The 19121-nt window shown below is 46.1% G+C and overlaps 2 protein-coding genes across 4 annotated transcripts in view; one reads left to right on the top strand and one right to left on the bottom strand.

Annotated features, from left to right (window-relative positions):
* The window catches only part of LOC140189264 (histone H2B-like), a 621074-nt gene that overhangs the window by 410625 nt on the left and 191328 nt on the right, over window positions 1-19121 (bottom strand). For 2 of the 3 annotated variants that reach the window (XR_011883488.1, XR_011883490.1), the window contains exon 2: window positions 18961-19120. The exons of the other annotated variant lie outside the window; for it this stretch is intronic. The gene's annotated coding sequence lies outside the window, so the exon portion shown is untranslated. Of the gene's footprint in view, window positions 1-18960; window position 19121 lie in introns of those variants that run through there. 3 annotated transcript variants of the gene reach the window in all.
* LOC140189025 (histone H1-like) lies at window positions 4531-5170 on the top strand. Its single transcript, XM_072245697.1, has one exon. It carries the CDS (start codon window positions 4531-4533, stop codon window positions 5149-5151), a length of 621 nt encoding a protein of 206 aa, XP_072101798.1. The 3' UTR covers window positions 5152-5170.

Below are 19121 nucleotides of genomic sequence, written 5' to 3'. Positions count from 1 at the left end.
TTCATGGAAAGCCTCTCCTATTTCATTTGCCTCCACACACAGATGGCCATGTTCACCTCCAAGGGGAACGATTCTGTGTCTAACTTACCTTTTCCTATGAATATACCAAGAGAATCTCTTGGATTTTGCTCACTTTGCCTTCTGAATCATGATATCCTCCTTTTACCCTCCTAACTTTTATTAGAGATCCTATCTCTAATAATATTCTCGAATAATTTCCCGAGCATTGATCCAAGTCTCACCAATCTATAATTTCCTGTTTGTCTCTATTGCCTGAGGAACAACATGCCCTGGAATATCAGCACTCCCTTCTCTGATCTCACTATCCTCCATGACCACAATGATGAATACTGATGAGAAGTACTGGTTTAGTCCCTCGCACACTTCAGACATAAACCCTATCCTCTGTGCTTGTGTTGTCGTACGCTCTCCGCAGTGCCCCTTCTCACCAAAGTTATTTCTTCTTCCCGTTTCACACTTCTGATTCTCTAACTTCTCTCTTGCTTGCTTCATGTTGCCAGAGGCCTTCTCCAATTTCTACTTCTGAAGTATTCCTTATCCTTCATTTTATTCCCATCTGAATTCATAACATCTCTCACTATGCCCCTCTGCCAGACTTTACCATCCTTGTCTTTCCTCCTCATAGAAACAGTTCTGTCTGAATTCTGACCCGATTGCTTTCAAACATCATTTACATGTTCAATGTAGACAGTTGCAATTAACTGTACCCCAAATGACCACATTATCACCTGGTCCAGCCTTGTCCTTACTGTTCCCAACATGAAACTTCTTTCAATGGCCAAGCTCATTTCCCGATACAATGTTTTCTATGACCCCCTTCCCAAGTTAGACTATCCACTTCTATGTTAAGTAACATCCCAGTATTCTTCTAAAATATTCAGTGATATCTAAGCCCCTGACTCTAAGGGAGTCCCAGTCAACATTGGGGAAATTCATCACCCACTACAACTACCCTGTTGCTTTTACATCTTTCATTATCTGCTACATTTCTGTTCCTTTATCTCCTGCTGGCATTTGGGAGGCCTGTGATATAACCCCATCGCTGAATGCACCTCTCTTATCCCGAGCTCTATACACATTGTCTCACTGGATGAAACCTCCAGTGAGTCCTCTCTTAGTCCCTCACCCACAATTCCATATAAAGGCTGATCTGCCATCAGCCTTCCTTGTATGTCAATCCCACTTCCCTGATTTTACAAACATTTATCTTCCTTCTCTTTGAATCTTTTCAGTTATCCCGCCTCCCCATTCATCTCAGTTAGGGAATTCCAGTGTTTGTTATACAGTGTTTTTTAAATCATTTTTGGCCTTGTAGAACAGTGCAGGCATGTTCTTTGGTTTCCTGCAGTCCACAGTTTTGAGTGCCACAGTCCCACACAGTCATCAGATTATGTAAAGGGAGAGGGAGTTTGAATGAAGTGAACATGAGCAGTTGGCACATTTTGCATGTCACAGTTCCCAAGGAAACGTTTGATTGCCCATAATTCGGAATGTGGCAAGATCCAATAAAAAGAAGTTAGATTTAAACAGAGCGGTCATTGTATGAGTGGGTCTGAATTGGAATGGGAAGTTGAGGTTTCGTCTCTTCTGAGAGATGTAGGCCATAGGTAGATATATTTTGATTTAATCTTTATTTCTTTTGTATTACACATTTAGAACAGAGGGGATGCCAGACAAGATACTTGTCTTGATGGAAGGAGACAGAGGGTGATCGTGGCAGCTTGTTATTCAGTTTGGAGGCCTCTGACCAGTGACATCCACAGGGATCGGTGCTGGTACTGTCATTTGTCATCTACATTAACAATTTCTCTGACAATGTAGTGACAGTGAGTTTGCAGATAACAGCGATGTTGGTGGTCGTGTGGACTGTGAAGATTAGGATCAAGAGTAACTGGGGAATTCAGGATCTGCACAGTAAATTCTTGTCCCTTGGAGAGTATTACAGAACAGAGGGTCCATGAAATACAGAAACATCATTCACTGAATGTGACAACACAGGTAGTCAGGATGGTGAAGGTGGTGTTTGGCCTATTTGTCTTCATTGATCAGGGAACTGAGTAGAGGATTTGGGGTGCCATATGACAACTGTAAAAGTCAAAGTGAGACCAGACTGTATTTTGCACAGTTCTGGTCATCCAGTTGCAGGAAGGATGTCATGAAGCTGGAAAGTGTGGAGGGAAGTTTGATGAGGATGTTACTGACATTGGAGGACTTTAATTATCAGCAGAAGCTTGGACAGACTGGGACTCTCTCTCTCTACTGAGAGAGTAAGAAGCTGTCTGGTGACCGTCCAGAGGTTTACAAAATCAGTAGGTGAGCACTCTTTTTGTAGGGTAGGGAAGCCTAAATTTACAGGGTAATTGTTTAAGGTGAAGGGAAAACATTTAAAAGCTACCTTATGGGTGGGGGATGTTGCATCTTTGATAAAGGAGACCAACACTTCAGTAATAAGAGGGGTTTTGATGAGGTCTTGTAAGTAGAGGTTTTAAATGAAATGATGAATGATGATTTTGATGGGATTATACTGCCGGCCTCCCAATAGGCTCAGATATTGTGCAGCAGACATATTGGTAAATCAAACAGAGGGGTAATGGGAACAAGTTTACAGCAGTTGGGCATTTCAACTTCCTCAGATTACCTTTGTATGAAAAGTTTCAGTCTCCAGGAGAAATTTGGCAGACACAGGATCGGTTCATCCCTCAGCAGAAACAGTATTTAAAAGGGAGGGTGAGGCAACCATCGCTAACAACAGAAGACAAAGGCAGCATAAAAGAACATGAGAGGGCAAAGAATATCATCAAATTTATTGGGAAGCTAAAGGATTATGAAACTTTAAAAATAGAGTGCAACTATAATAACAATATGCAGAAGTCAGATGAATTATGAAAGTAACTGGCCCATAATAGAAACAAGATACAAAAAGATTTATTTTCAGATATATGAAGAGTAAAAGAGGCAAGAATGGACAAGGTTTTCAGTTTTCTATTCTCATGTTCGGACTCACACCCCTCCCTGATTCCCTTTTTACACTATTTAGTTTATTCTGTATTTCTTATTTTAACTGTTTTTTTTTAGAAATTGCTCTGTACAGCTGTAGCAAAACAACGAAGTTAATGACATTTGTCCGTGATAATGAACATGATTTTGATACTAATCATCTTCACTGTTCAATGTCGGTGCACAAAAGGTTTATTAATTAGTTGGAATAACTTCCCTCAACTTTACTTGGATGGTTGTCGCAGATTACAGGGGGACCATGATCATTTAGGGAAGAGGGTCAAGTGTGGCAAATGAATTTCAATATAGTGTGAGGCGGTGCACATTGGAAAGTCAAACCAGTGTAGAATTTACACTATGAATGATTGGTCCTTGGGGAGTGTAATGGGCCGGAGAGATTTAGGGGTAAAGTGCACACACAGTTCATTTGAAAGTTGTGTCACTTGTAGACAGGGTAGTGAAGAACGGGGTTTAACATGCTGGTCTTCATTAGTCAGGGGATAGAGTATATCAGTTGTGACATTATGTTACAGTTGTGTAAGTGACTGGAGGCCTCACTTTGTGTACAGCTCTTGTCACCGTTATAGGAAACGTGTTAAACTGGGGAAAGTGTAGAAAGGATTTCCAAGGATGTTTCCCGGACCCGAGGTTCTTAGTTACACAGAGAGTTTGGCCAGACAATGTCCATTGTCCTCTGTTCCTTGGAATCAGAATCAGATTTATCACTGTGTTATATGACGAGGAACCTGTCGTTTTATTCTGACAGCAGTACAGGCCTCTGAAGGTGCAGATGTGAACATTGTGTCAGCATAACGCCAAGAAATTCTGGGAATGGCGAACAACGCGGACAAGGTGCTGGAGGAACCCAGCAAGTCAGGCAGCATCTCCCACCAGAGTCCTGATGAAGGGTCTCGGCCCGAAATGTCGACTGTTCATTCCCACCATTGATGCTGCCTGACTTGCTGATTCAGAGAGAGTGTTTTAAAGCGGCGGGCGGCTCAGACAAGTATCACTGTGTTTGTGGGTCCGAACACATCGCCGGATTTCCCAGCGCCTCCTGTACAAATAGAAAAGATTTCTCTGTTACGGGATGGCCCCACTCCCCAGCTCAGTCCCGAAGCGGGAATTAACCGCAAAGTTTTAGTTAGTTTCAAAATTTCAGCCGAAAAGCAGAGCACAGATCAACAATATGGAGAGAGATCGCGGGCAGTGCAGTAATGAAACGGGTTAAAATAGAAAGTGCTGCCTTTAATCCCGATTGAACTCTCTTTCCAGCGAACTTTCCGGCCTCAGTGACGGACAGAGACCAGTCCGAGTCCCCGGAGTGTCCGATTTTAATTGGAATCGGAGAGTTTTTGAGGACAGAAAAACACAGAAAAATGAAGTCTCCGGGAGCTGACAGAGGGATGTCTCCGCCCCGTCCGCTAGCTGCCTTTAAATTGCTCTGTGCCGCCGCCTTTCGCTTCATTTCTCATTGTCTGATTGTGAGAAGGATTTTCCAGAGTCGCCGACATGACCGAGACAGCACCCGCCGAAACGGCTCCTCCAGCCGCACCCGCCGCCGCAAAGAAGACTCCCAAGAAGAAGGCGGCCGGCCGGAGCAAACCAGCCGGTCCCAAGCTGGGCGAACAAATCGATAAGATTGTGGCGGGTTGTCGCGATAGGAAAGGTATGTCCGCTGTGGCCATCATGAAGGCTCTGACGAGCAGCGGTGTCGATGTGGGGAAACGTCGCGCCCAGATCAGGATGTGCATCAAGAAGAGAGTGGAAAGCGGCTCCTTGGTTCAGACCAAGGGCGCGGGTCTTTCGGGATCCTTTAAATCCGGTCAAGGAAAAAGTGCCGTGAAAGTGGTGAAGAAAGCGAACAAGCCATCGGCAAAGAAATCTCCCAGCAAGAAGTCTGGCGCCAAGAAACCAGCGGCTAAAAAAGCGGCAGCGAAGAAACCAGCGGTTAAAAAAGCGGCAGCGAAGAAATCTGCCATCAAGAAATCTCCCAGCAAGAAGTCTGGCGCCAAGAAACCAGCGGCTAAAAAAGCGGCAGCTAAGAAACCAGCGGCGCCGAAGCCAAAGAGCCCCAAGAAACTCGCAGCCCCGAAGAAGAAGGCGGCCAAGAAGACAGCGGTCAAAAAGTGAATTGAGATATACCGTTTGTAAGTGTTTGAACCCAAAGGCTCTTCTCAGAGCCACCCACATCTCAGCAAAGAGCTGATCAGGAATATTGTGATTCCCGCGCCGGGTCCGACTGAGTTTTCCGGGGGAACTTCTCGCATAAAATCTGATATTCCCGATACCTCTCTGACATTCAGTGCGGCCGTGGCGTCCCAGATTTGAAGTGAAACACAGCGTTTCACTCGGGCTGTGTGAGAGAGTGAGACCAGTGGGGTGGTCTGCAGGCCCAGTTCCTTCTCCCGCTCCAGGAGAGTGTGACTGGGTTTCAACGGAGATTCCGCGCCTCGCATCCCAAAGTCCGATTCAGGTGAGTTGATTGGGAACTGCTGAAACCTATGTGAGAGGGGAGGGGGCGTCTTGAGAGAGGGATCTGTCTCTGGGGGTGGACTGCAGGGGGAAGATAAATGATAAACTACCCGGTGACGTTGCAGGTTGACCTTCAATCAGTTACCAGCTACAAAAGTTTATTTACACAACATTTCCAAGAGTAAAATCAATTTTAAAAATTATAATTACAACCTGGGGGAGTCACCGCTCCAGGAAATGCCCCTCTGTACCCATCGCGATCTCATGCTCCCACTCCAAGGACAGCCGGACGTGAAAACGGAACAGCCGCAGCAGCTGTTCATGGCTGGTTTGTGGGAGAAGTGAAGGGCCAGGTGAGACCCTGACGGGGAGGAAGCGCGTTCATCTCCTGTCTCTCGCTGAATTAACCTGTCAGCACAGAACAGCTGATGATCGCGGTCAGTCAGTGTAAAACCGAACAACCCCATCAGGAGGGCAGATCGCCACTACAATAATACTATGATCAGCAAGCGACAACCCTTTCCTTTGCTGTGGTAGTGGCTCTTAAAAGAGCCTTTTGTTGGGTTTGTTGTGGAGGCCGGGTTTAGGCGCGCTCCCCGCGGATGCGGCGGGCCAACTGGATGTCCTTGGGCATGATGGTGACTCGCTTGGCGTGGATGGCGCACAGGTTAGTGTCCTCAAACAGCCCGACCAGGTAAGCCTCGCTAGCCTCCTGCAGGGCCATGACGGCCGAGCTCTGGAAGCGCAGATCGGTTTTGAAGTCCTGAGCGATCTCCCGCACCAGGCGCTGGAAGGGAAGTTTGCGGATGAGCAGCTCGGTGGATTTCTGGTAGCGCCGGATCTCCTGCAGAGCCACGGTGCCGGGCCGGTAGCGATGAGGCTTCTTCACTCCGCCGGTTTGGTCGCCAACTGTTTGCGAGGAGCTTTCCCTCCGGTCGATTTACGCGCTGTCTGCTTGGTCCGGGCCATTCTCCTTCAGGACAGACAACACAGGCTGAAATACAGGAACAAGATACACAAAACGTGCTCCGGGACAGGATTTTATACTGTTGGAAAGGGTCTTCCCATCAGCTCTGATTGGCTGAACCAGGTGTCTATTAAGGTCCCTTACTGCGATTGGTTGATTCATTTCCTGCAGGCTGGGGGCGAATAACAATTTACGACAAAACAGGAAACTGTTGACTGGCGGTCTGATTTCATTCCTGCAGTGTGATTGGCGCAGATTTAATTTAAAATCGCCCGCCAATTTCAGAGCACCCAGCAACGGTCCTAATTACATTTTATTTACAATTAATTGTATGACGGATTATACAATTTCAGTTTCATTTAATATCTAATTTCCTCAGTTAAGATTTAAATGCACAACTACGGAATCGTTCTCTGAACGAATGAAACTGTTCGAAACTGATAAAGAGGATTAAGATCGATCCTAATGCAGGTTTTGCGGTAAGCACCGACTGGAAAGGTAGAATTGCAGTATGTTTCAAGCGGAACCAATCAATCTGTTTCAAATGCAACTCAGCTAAGTATAAAATTAAAAAAAGTATCTAAAAGTCTGTGGATACGGCTCCGTCTGTGAGGCGGTGGGTGGCTCTTAGAAGAGCCTTTGTTTTGAGCTCGGGAGGAAGTGGGAGTTTTTCAGCCGCCGAAGCCATAGAGAGTGCGGCCCTGGCGTTTCAGAGCGTACACCACATCCACGGCAGTGACCGTCTTGCGCTTGGCGTGTTCAGTGTAGGTGACCGCATCCCGGATCACATTCTCCAGGAAAACCTTCAGCACCCCGCGGGTCTCCTCGTAGATCAGACCCGACCTTTCCCTCTGCCAGACATGATGCTGCTTCACTCAGATCGCTGCTCACTGACAAACTGCCTGCTGCTGTCTCCTTTTATACACAGCGCCCCGACCTGCCCGAGAAACGCGCAGAGAGACAGAGGCGGGGAGGGGAGGAGACAGAGTCAGAGTGACGGACAGAGCCGACAGCGGCCTCTCATCGTCCAGCTCCGCCTTCACTTTACCACAACCGACAATTTCCAACGATTCATCCGACACAAAGCGCTCCAGCGAAAACAAAACTACCTCACACACCACATACATACTGGAGGATTTCTGGGATTTTGCCGATTCTCCTGCTTTAAATTATGGGAAGTGCTTTTCCATTCTACAAATCCCCGAGGATCTCGGTCTGTCCCTCCCCGGCCCCATGACCAGTGCCAGCGCCTTCACACACAGCAGTTGGTGGGCAAGGGTGCAGTCACTTCCAGTGATGATTCAGTAGAACAATTGCTCCTCTGGGTCGCCAGGGAAATGAAAGACCAGTCACATACAGGAACAGGATACATGACCAGATATATAGACCGCGCTTCTGGCGCCTTCTAAAGCCCTGGTAAAGGGGTGGCTGAGGGGCTGGTGGGAGGCGGGTGGGTGGGTCTTCAGGTACAAGGATCATTGGGTCTCAAGGGAAACGAGAGACGGGTCCAAGTAGGAGGGGAGTCTTCTTCGTGCTACACGGAAGGGTTTAAACGAGCAGCGATGAGGTCCTGCACAGTGATTTTGGGGAACTAGGTTAAAAAAAAGCAGGACTTCCAGGATTGTAATCTCGGAATTGCAACCAAAACCGCGGTGCTAGTATGGTGACAAATCGATATTTCGTGAGGTTTAATGTGTTGGTGAGGAACTGATGCAGGAGGAAGTCTTCAGATTTATTAGATTAGATTAGATTATGAGGACACGCAGTCCTCTTTTATTGTCATTTAGTAATGCATGCATTAAGAAATGATGCAATATTCCTCCGGTGTGATATTACAGAAACACAGGACAGACCAAGACTGAAAAACTAACAAAAACCACATAATTATAACATATAGTTACAACAGTGCAACAATACCATAACTTGATGGAGAACAGGCCATGGCACAGTAAAAAAAATTCAAGTCTCTTGAAAGTCCCACATCTCACGCAGACAAGAGAAGGAAGGAATCTCTCTCTGCCTTCAGCCCTCCGACACCAAGTACCAAGCACCATCTATATCCGAACGCTTCGACCTTAGCCTCAATGGGTGATCCAGGCAGGTGGGAGACCAGGACAAACAAGACTATTTGCCTCTGAACCGGACGGGAACCAACATCTGCACCAGGAGGTTTGATGGTGTCACTTGGCAGAATTTGAAGTAGAGTAGCAAATTGGAGAATGTACGTATGACAAGACAGTCTGAAGAGAACAAGAGCCAATGTCAGGCTAATAAACATGGTGGACTGATGGGCTGAAATGAGTTTATTTCAACATTAGTTTTATGTTGTTGGAGGGACAGGTCTGGCAGCTCAACATTCCTGGGTTTGATTGTTTTACATGTGAGTGGGGGGGGGGGGATAAAAATGCAGAGGTTACCCCACTGGGAATGTCACAGCAAACTGGAGGGTTCATTTACAGAGGCAATCTGCTGTTACACTGTTGGGATGTTTGCACCAGCCCTGCAATAACCAGTGGGGGGGACATTATCTTCCCTAGAATTGACTGGAACTTGCTTAATACTAAGATGTGCAAGATTTGTTCAGTGAATCTGAGGAATGTTTGAAACATTATGCAGAGCCCAACCAGAGTTGAGAACATGTGGGAATTTGTTTTGGGAAATGAACCAGGCCAGGCGACAGCTAAGAGTCAGTGAATATTTTGAGATCTTATATTTTTCCTAGTTATGAGTAAGAATAAAATTAGATCTTGTAAGCAGGTACTAAATTGCAGGAGGGCAAGTTAGGACGTTGCAAGACAGAAGCCAAGGGGCATTGATTGGGAGCAGCCACTGTCAGACAAGTCCACATCTGACATGTGGCATTTGTTTAAAGACCAGATCCAAGTTACATATTGAGGTACAGGATTTATGCACATTTGGAAAGGCATGGCTGGCTTAGGGACAATCAGCATGGTTTCGTGTGGGCAGATCGCGCTTGACAAAGTTGCTTCAGGTTTGTGAGGTGGTGACATCGACTATAAGATATGTCTGTCTGTCCCGGTACCGTATCCGATGCGGACTTTGGTGATCATGGTTTTCCATACAGATCTATCCTTCGTTTTTTGGATGACTTCCATTTCCTCGATGTGTAGCCACCTGGCTATGCTTTTGATGTACATAAGCCGAGGTCTTCCTCTAGGTTTGCTCCCCTCAGTCTTTCCAGAGAGTACGAGTTTTTCTAGTTCATCTTTCCACATGATGTGTAGTATGAATCTGAGTTGTCTTTCTCTTATTGTTGGTATGAGTGATCGAACTGCTTGGTTTGGGCTCTTCTGAGAACTTCTTCATTTGATGTGTGTGTGGTCCATGATATTTTTAACATTCTCCTGCAGAACCATAATTCAGCTGCTTCTAGTCTCTTTTCCATTGCTGGAGAAATGGTCCAGCATTCACTTCCATAAGTCAGGATAGAATAAACGTAGCACTGCAGTGTTCTGTTTTTAGTGTACGTGCTCATCTTTCTGTCTGTTAATATGGTCTTCATATTTTTGGAAAGCTTCTTTCGCCATTGCTATTCTGTATTTGATATCTGTGTCGCACCTGCCATCAAGTATCCATCAACCTCCACCTTAAATATACCGAAAGCCTTGGTTTCCACAGCTGCTGCCTGTGGCAATGAATTCCACAGATTCACCACTCTCTCTAAAGAAATTCCTTCTCATCTCCATTCTAAATGGATGCCCCTCTATTCTGAGGCTGTGTCCTCTGGTCTTAGACACTCCCTTCCTCTCCACATCGACTTTATCACGGCGATAGGTTTCAATTAGTCATCCCTCATTGTTCTAAATTCCAGTGAATAACGGCCCAGAGCCATCAAATGTTCTTCATATGACAAGCTGTTTAATCCTGGGATCATTTCAGAGAATCTCGTTTGAAACCCATCCTGTTTCAGCTCATCCTTCCATAAAGGGCCCAAAACTGCTCCCAATACTCCAAGTGAGACTTTGCCAGTACTTCATAAAGTCTCAACATTACATTTTTGCTTTTATATTCTAGTCCTCTTGAAATGAATGCTAACATCACATTTGCCTTTCTCAGCACAGACCCAACCTGCAAATTAGCCTTTCGAGAATCCTGCACAATGATTCCCAAATCCCTTTGCACCTCAATTTTTTGTATCTTCTCTCCATTTAGAAAATAGTCAACCCTACTATTTCTTCAACCAAAGTGCATGACCATACACTTCCCAATTCTGCATTCCACCTGCCACTTCTTTGCCCATTCTCCTCATCTGTCTGTCCTTCCCTATTTCCTCAAAAATACCTGCGCCTTCACCTGTCTCTTCATATCATCTGCAAATTTTGCAATAACTCCATCAATTCCATCATCCAAATGCTGGGAATTATGTTGTTTCTGATATATATCGATGTTTGGATGAAAATGTTGATGGGCGGTTTACAAGTCTACAGGTGACAGCAAGATAGGTGGAGTTGTGGACAGTGTAAATATTGATCAATGCACACAGTGGGATATAGATCACAAACAGATGCAGAGTAGTTGCAGAAGGAATTTAATCTGGGAGGGAATGTGGTGTTGCACTTTGGGAGGTCAAATGAAAGAAGAAAGTATAATGTTAATGACTGACCCCTTCAAAGCATTGGTGTAAAGAGTGATCTTGGGATCCAGGCACATAGTTCACTGAATGTGGCTACACAACGGGATAAGGTGCACAGAATGCTGGTTTCCACTGGTCAGGGTGTTGAGTATAAGAGTAAGGGAGTAATGTACTAAAACATACAGGGAATGGACCATGTGCAGGTAGGTGTATTCACCTCCTCCAAGTCAGTATTTAGTCGATGGACCGTTGGCAGCAATTACAACCATGAGTCTGTGTGGATAGGTCACTATCAGCTTTGCACATCTGGACACTGCAATTTTTCCCATTCTTCCTTACAAAACTGCTCAAGATCTGTCAGAATGCATGGAGTTTATGAGTGAACAGCCCTTTTCAAGTCCAGCCACACACTGAGGTGTGGACTCTGACTTGGCCACACCAGGACATTAACTTTGTTGTCTTAAGGCATTCCTGTGCAGCTTTGGTTTTAAGCTCGCAGTCATTGTCTTGCTGGAAAACAAATCTTTTCCGAAGTCTCAGTTCTCTTGCAGATTGCATTAGGTTTTCCTCCAGGATTTCCCTGTATTTTGCTGCATTCATTTTACCCTCTACCTTCACAAGCCTTCCAGGGCCTGCTGCAGTGAAGCATCGCCACAGCATGATGCAGCCACCACCATGCTCCACGGTAGGGATGGTGTGCTTTTGATGATGTGCAGTGTTTGGCTTACACCAACCTTAAGAGTTTAGTCTGATCGCAATTTTGGTTTCAAACCATAGAACTGCATAGAATTCCAGCTGACTGCAGAGTCCTGCTCGTCTTCTGACAAACTCCAGGTGAGATTTCATGAGAGCTTTTTTCAACAGTGGCTTTCTCTTTGCCACTGTCCCATAAAGCAGTGACAGGTAAAGCACCTGGGTGACAGTTATTGTATGCACAATCTCTCCCATCTCAGCCACTGAAGCTTGTAACTCCTCTACAGTTATCAAAGGTGTCTTGGTAGCCTCTCTCTCTGATACCCTTCTTGCACGGCTGCTCAGTTTTTGAAGATTGCCTGCTTGAGGAAGATTTACAGCTGTGTCATATTCTTTCCATTTCTGAGTGATTGACTAAACTGTATTCCAAGGGTATTCAGTGACTTGGAAATTTTCTTCTATCCATCTCCTGACTTGTGCTTTCAATGAGCTTTTTGCAGAGCTGCTTGGAGTGTCCTTTTGTCTTCATGGTGTAGTTTTTGCCAGGATATTGACTGTCAACAGTAGTGTATTTTTACTATAATCAATTGAAACACCTTGACTTCACACTGTGATTTCCATTTAACTGATTATGTAACTCCTAAAACCAATTGGCTGCACCAGTGATGATTTGGTGTGTCATATTAAAGGGGGTGAATACTTACACAGGCAATTATTTTGTTTTTATATCTGTAATTAATTTACAGCACTTTGTAGCACTCTGTTTTCACTTTGACACAAGAGTCTTTTTCTGTTGATCAGTAAAAAAAAAAGTCAAATTTAATCTGCTGTGATTCAATATTGTAAAACAATAAAACATGAAAACTTCCAAGGGGCATGAATACTTTTCATCGGCACTTTACATGTAGGGACAGTGATGGTGAAAGGGGGAGGGAAAGAAGACATGGGGAGGAGTGGTCTCAAGATCCGGGGAGGAGTGGTCTCAAGATCCTCAGGTGTTCCTCCCGATGGGATAAAGCACAAAAGGGGAAATATCAAAGAGAGATGAGAATGGAACTGTGATTATAATGAGAGGTTTAATCAGAAGCAGATTAGGGTAGCGCTGCATCAAGTATCTTTGCTCTGTGAGCTGCATCAACCACGATCTGCTGGTGAGAACCCATTCCAATTGAGTTTCCCATTCACATACCAACATATTGGTCACTTACAGCTGTCTTAACCGGTGATGGGGCAGTAATGGGACAAGCTCCCACTTCCCACTAAATGCTGCCAATGGTGTGCACCTCAAATTGCCTCTGTCAACCAAATACAGCTCCCAACTTTTACATATAGCTTAGCTACTCAGCCCAACGGAGCTGTTTCTAGTGACAGGGGAAGGTGCAAATCGGTTTACTAGCGTCATATAACCAACTGCTATGGGCAGATGGGGCTTGTCAGCCATACTTGGCAGTTCATCTAGTGGAAAGAAAACCCTGATCTCAAACCTGGACGCTGCTGTTCACCCTCAGTCTGTGGTCTGGAGATCTCCCACATTGTGATCACTTCTTCAGGGATCCTTCACCACAAGATCTCTCTGTAATCCCACCTCATTACACAGATTACATCTGAAATCACCCGTTCATGGGTAAGGTACTGCTGTAAGAAACTGTCTCTGACCATTCCACAAATTCCTCTTCCACTGTACCAGTTTGATTAGTTTAATCAATACACAGACTGAAGCAAACACGCACAAAATGCTGGAGGAACTCAGCAAACCATTGACATTTCGGGCTGAGAAAGAAAGGGACAAAAACCAGAATAAGGTGGTGGGGGAGGGGAAGGAGCACAAGTGAGGGGTGGGGAACGTGTGGTTTGTGGAGGGATGATGATGTGAGGAGCTGGGTGACAGGCAGAAAGGGCAAAGAGATGAGGAGAAAGAAATCTAATAGGAGAGTACACTGGACCATGGGATGACACGGAGGAGGTGGAGAACCGGAGAGAGTTGATGGGCAGGTCATGAGGGTGTGTGAGGAGAGGTGAAGGGGTTAAATGGCATCAGAATGGGAGAAAAGAAGTGGGGGTGAGGGAAACAGAGTGTAGTGATATCCGGAATTTGTAGAAATCAATGTTCATTCTATCAAGATTGGAGTCAGAATATGAGGTGTTGTTCGGCAAACCTGTATTTGGCCTCGTCGTTGCAGTAGAGGAGGCCACGTGCAAACATGTTGGTGATGGCTCTCTGCTGGTCAGGGTCGACCATGGATATTGCACCCTAGCTGTGGAAGTCGATATGCAAGCCGGGGAAGTACGATACGTAAAGCAAGTCAGGGACGTACGAAACGTAAAGCAAGTCAGGGACGTACGAAACGTAAAGCAAGTCGGGGACGTACGATACGTAAAGCAAGTCGGGGACGTACGAAACGTAAAGCAAGTCAGGGACGTACGATACGTAAAGCAAGTCGGGGACGTACGAAACGTAAAGCAAGTCGGGGACGTACGAGACGTAAAGCAAGTCGGGGACGTACGAGACGTAAAGCAAGTCGGGGACGTACGAGACGTAAAGCAAGTCGGGGACGTACGAAACGTAAAGCAAGTCGGGGACGTACGAGACGTAAAGCAAGTCGGGGACGTACGAGACGTAAAGCAAGTCGGGGACGTACGAGACGTAAAGCAAGTCGGGGACGTACGAAACGTAAAGCAAGTCAGGGACGTACGAAACGTAAAGCAAGTCGGGGACGTACGAAACGTAAAGCAAGTCGGGGACGTACGAGACGTAAAGCAAGTCGGGGACGTACGAGACGTAAAGCAAGTCGGGGACGTACGAGACGTAAAGCAAGTCGGGGACGTACGATACGTAAAGCAAGTCAGGGACGTACGAAACGTAAAGCAAGTCGGGGACGTACGAAACGTAAAGCAAGTCGGGGACGTACGATACGTAAAGCAAGTCGGGGACGTACGAGACGTAAAGCAAGTCGGGGACGTACGAGACGTAAAGCAAGTCGGGGACGTACGAGACGTAAAGCAAGTCGGGGACGTACGAAACGTAAAGCAAGTCAGGGACGTACGATACGTAAAGCAAGTCGGGGACGTACGAAACGTAAAGCAAGTCGGGGACGTACGAAACGTAAAGCAAGTCGGGGACGTACGAAACGTAAAGCAAGTCGGGGACGTACGAGACGTAAAGCAAGTCGGGGACGTACGAGACGTAAAGCAAGTCAGGGACGTACGAGACGTAAAGCAAGTCGGGGACGTACGAAACGTAAAGCAAGTCGGGGACGTACGAAACGTAAAGCAAGTCGGGGACGTACGATACGTGAAGCAAGTCGGGGACGTACGAGACGTAAAGCAAGTCGGGGACGTACGATACGTAAAGCAAGTCGGGGACGTACGATACGTAAAGCAAGTCGGGGACGTACGAAACGTAAAGCAAGTCGGGGACGTACGAGACGTAAAGCAAGTCGGGGACGTACGAGACGTAAAGCAAGTCGGGGACGTACGAGACGTAAAGCAAGTCGGGGACGTACGATACGTAAAGCAAGTCGGGGACGCACGAGACGTAAAGCAAGTCGGGGACGCACGAGACGTAAAGCAAGTCGGGGACGCACGAGACGTAAAGCAAGTCGGGGACGTACGAGACGTAAAGCAAGTCGGGGACGTACGATACGTAAAGCAAGTCGGGGACGTACGAAACGTAAAGCAAGTCGGGGACGTACGATACGTAAAGCAAGTCGGGGACGTACGAAACGTAAAGCAAGTCGGGGACGTACGAGACGTAAAGCAAGTCGGGGACGTACGAGACGTAAAGCAAGTCGGGGACGTACGATACGTAAAGCAAGTCGGGGACGTACGAAACGTAAAGCAAGTCGGGGACGTACGATACGTAAAGCAAGTCGGGGACGTACGAGACGTAAAGCAAGTCGGGGACGTACGATACGTAAAGCAAGTCGGGGACGTACGAAACGTAAAGCAAGTCGGGGACGTACGAAACGTAAAGCAAGTCGGGGACGTACGAAACGTAAAGCAAGTCGGGGACGTACGAAACGTAAAGCAAGTCGGGGACGTACGAGACGTAAAGCAAGTCGGGGACGTACGAGACGTAAAGCAAGTCGGGGACGTACGAAACGTAAAGCAAGTCAGGGACGTACGAGACGTAAAGCAAGTCGGGGACGTACGAAACGTAAAGCAAGCAGTTGCCCATGCAGGAGCTGATGAAGACCGATGGAGTCAAGCACCAGCGGTGTTGCAGGATTGCCAGTCTGCACTGAACATCAGACCAACATGGAATTAGTGTTCACAGTGGGGACACAGAAAACATCCCACAGATATCTGATGGTGACATTTCAATATTGTGCCATAATGTGTAACAACCGCCATCTCGAGGGAGAAACTAATGGGACTAAAAGCAAACATTACCAGGTCCCAACGACCTGCACTAAAGTCTGGAGAGAAAGTGGAGGCATTGAAGTCTGTCAAAACTCACTGTTACAGAAAGGTCCCCGTGGAGTTGAAAACCATTGTTGAAGAAGGGTGGAAGATAAAAAGCAGGTAACTGTAGTCCTGTTAACTTCACTTCAGGTACTGGAGTCAATAATCTATCAAGAAATAGCAAATCATTTAGAGAAGTTTAATGTCATTGAACTAAGTCACCAGGGTTTACAGTCAGATTCACACAGCGCAGAAACAAGACCTTCAGCTCAAATGGTCCACGATGACCAAAGTTTCCATCTGAGCTCGTGGTCTGTAACCCCCTCACCACCACCAACTGGAAAAGTTGCCCTTCAGGTTCCTATTAAATCTCATCTTAAACCAATGCCCTCCAGTTCTTGATTCCCCAACACTGGCAAAATGATTGTTATCTTTGACCCAACCCAGGCCCCTTATAATTTTATACACCTCTGCAATATCATTACTCATTCTTCAACATTCCAGGGAAAATTGACCAAAACGCTTTCCACAAATCAGTCCTTCAAGATTCAGTAACATCCTCGTAAATCTCCTCTGCTCTCTTTCCAGCATAATGGTGTCTGTCATACAGCAGGGTCACTAAAACTAAACACTATTTGTGAAATGCGGCCAAACCAACGTGTTGGACAACTGCAACATCTCATCCCAGCTTCTATATTCGGTGCCCTGACTGAAGGCCAGTGTTCCAAAAGCCTCTTCACCACCCTGTCCATCTGGAACCTGGTCTTGGATCCTGTAACCTGGGTTGTTGAATGTTAAGTCATGTTTGACAAACACACCAGAGATTTAAGACTTTACAGGGGAAGTTGGAAAAGTGGTGTTTTTGGATTTTCAGGAGCCATTTGCCAAGGTGCCACATGTAAGGCTGGTGCACAAGACCAGAGCTCAGTACTGGGAAGGAAGTGTGTTAATACTGACTGAAGACTGGTTATCATACTGAGACAGAATAACAGGTCTGTTTCAGACTGGGATGATATAACTAGTCGAGTTTCCCAGTGACCAGTTCTGGATCATCAATGATTTATTATTGATATTAATGACCCAGAGGAGGGAGGTCAATGACAGGGAATGTGGTGGGGGACATGTTGTGATTGGACATTTGGTCTCTCCAATAGGATAAGAAGAAGCTGGTGAGTAGAATACTTGGTAAGTGGAGTTTAATGTGGTGAAGTGTGATGGCATGTAGAATGGTAGGAGGAATCAAAGGTCAGACTATGACTTATATGGAGATAAATTGTAAATGAGAGAATAGAGAGGGGTTGAGGTGCTGAACTACACAACAAAATAGAGACAGGAGCAGTGAGTGGTTCATAAAACCATATATGACCAAGGTTCAGCGGTGAATGGTTCATTGACATTTACTGCTGGGGTGTTGGTGCAGAGAAACAGAGAAGTGTTGTTACCGTGACAGACAAGTGCACAATGATGGATTTTGGGAAGTTAAAGCAGGTCAGGACATACCCAGTGAATGGAGGGTCCTGAGGAGTGTTGATGAAAGAGAAACCTGGGGCACAGGTACATAATTCCCTGAAAGTGCCAACACAGGTAGACAAGATGGTGAAGAAGGAGCACAACATGTTTGTCTTCATTGGCAAAGGCTCTGAGGGGAGTCGGGACATCACATTACAGTTGTACAAATGAATAATGGCACCACACCAGGAGTACCCTGTGCAGTTCTGGTCACATGAGAGGAAGGATGTTATTAAGCTGGAAAGGTCCAGAAACGATTCACAGGAATGTTACCTGGACTGGGGGCTTGAGTTACAAGGAAATATCAGACCGACTGGGACTGTTTTCTCTGGAGTGAAGGAGACTGAGGGGAGACCTGACAGAAGTTTATAAAACTATGAGAGGTGTAGACAAGGTAAACAGGCAGGATCATTTTGCCAGGGTAACAATATCAAATATTAGAAGGCAGAGTTTTAAGATGACACGGTGAGAATTTAAAGGTGGACGATAGGACAGGTAAGATTTCTGTTTCCCGTACAGAAAGTGGTGAGGGCCGGGTATGGGCTACTATGGGGAGTGTTGGAAGCAGATATGATAATGACATTTAACAGGGTTTTAAATAACCACATGAATATTCAGAGAATTGAAGCACATGAATTATACGCAGGCAGAAAAGATTTAGTTTCATTTGGCATCGTGTTCCGCGCAGACATCATGGGAAGGAGGGTCTGTTCCTGTGCTGTACTGTTCTGTGTTCTTGAGCCTCATGACAGGGGAGTCTTTAGCTGGGGTCACAGACAGGTGTATCTGTGGTAAGGAGAGAGACTGCAGGATGGTGCATTACCTCCCTGGTCCCAGGGCCAAGGATGGAATTGAACAAGTACAGGCCATTCTGAAAAGGCAGGGTGAGCAGCCAGAGGTCGTGGTCCATATTGGCTCTAACAAAAGAGACAAAGTCCTGCAAAGAGAACTTAGGAAGTTCAGGAAAAAGTTAAGTAGAAACTCTGGGGTGTTGGGGGGCGGGGGGGGGGGTAATCCCAGTGTCAGCTGCTAGCGAGGGAAGAAATACAAAGGTATTTATATGTGTGGCGCACAAGCTGGTGCAGGATGGAGGGTTTTAGTTACATGGATCATTGGGCCCTCCTTCAGGACAGGTGATGGGAAGAGTAAGAGGTCAGTAACTGGCATTGATGGATGTGGATTAACACAGAAAGTAAGTGCAAATGGATAAATTACAGTGTCTCAGTAGCATTACAAGTGCACAGATATACAAATATCAGAAGGGAAGCAAGAGAAAGAATAAAAAGTAAGTTACCTCCAACAGTCGAACATGGGGGGGGGGGGTCACTTCCCCGGCTATAGGTTGACTCATTATTGACCCTGACGGCCCAGTGTAAGAATGACTTCATACAGCGTTCTTCCGAGCAGCAGAGTTGTCTTAGTCTGTTACAGAAGGTGCTCCTCTGTTCAGCCAAGGTGGCC

This window comes from Mobula birostris, chromosome 28 (genome assembly GCF_030028105.1).
Source record: "Mobula birostris isolate sMobBir1 chromosome 28, sMobBir1.hap1, whole genome shotgun sequence".
NCBI lineage: Eukaryota > Metazoa > Chordata > Chondrichthyes > Myliobatiformes > Myliobatidae > Mobula > Mobula birostris.
The sequence above is the reverse complement of the archived record's forward strand: the minus strand, read 5'-3'. Positions and strand labels throughout refer to the sequence as shown.

Bases quoted from the DNA above. Each gene is read 5' to 3' on its own strand.
- LOC140189025 (XM_072245697.1), top strand. From the start codon at position 4,531: ATGACCGAGACAGCACCCGCCGAAACGGCTCCTCCAGCCGCACCCGCC.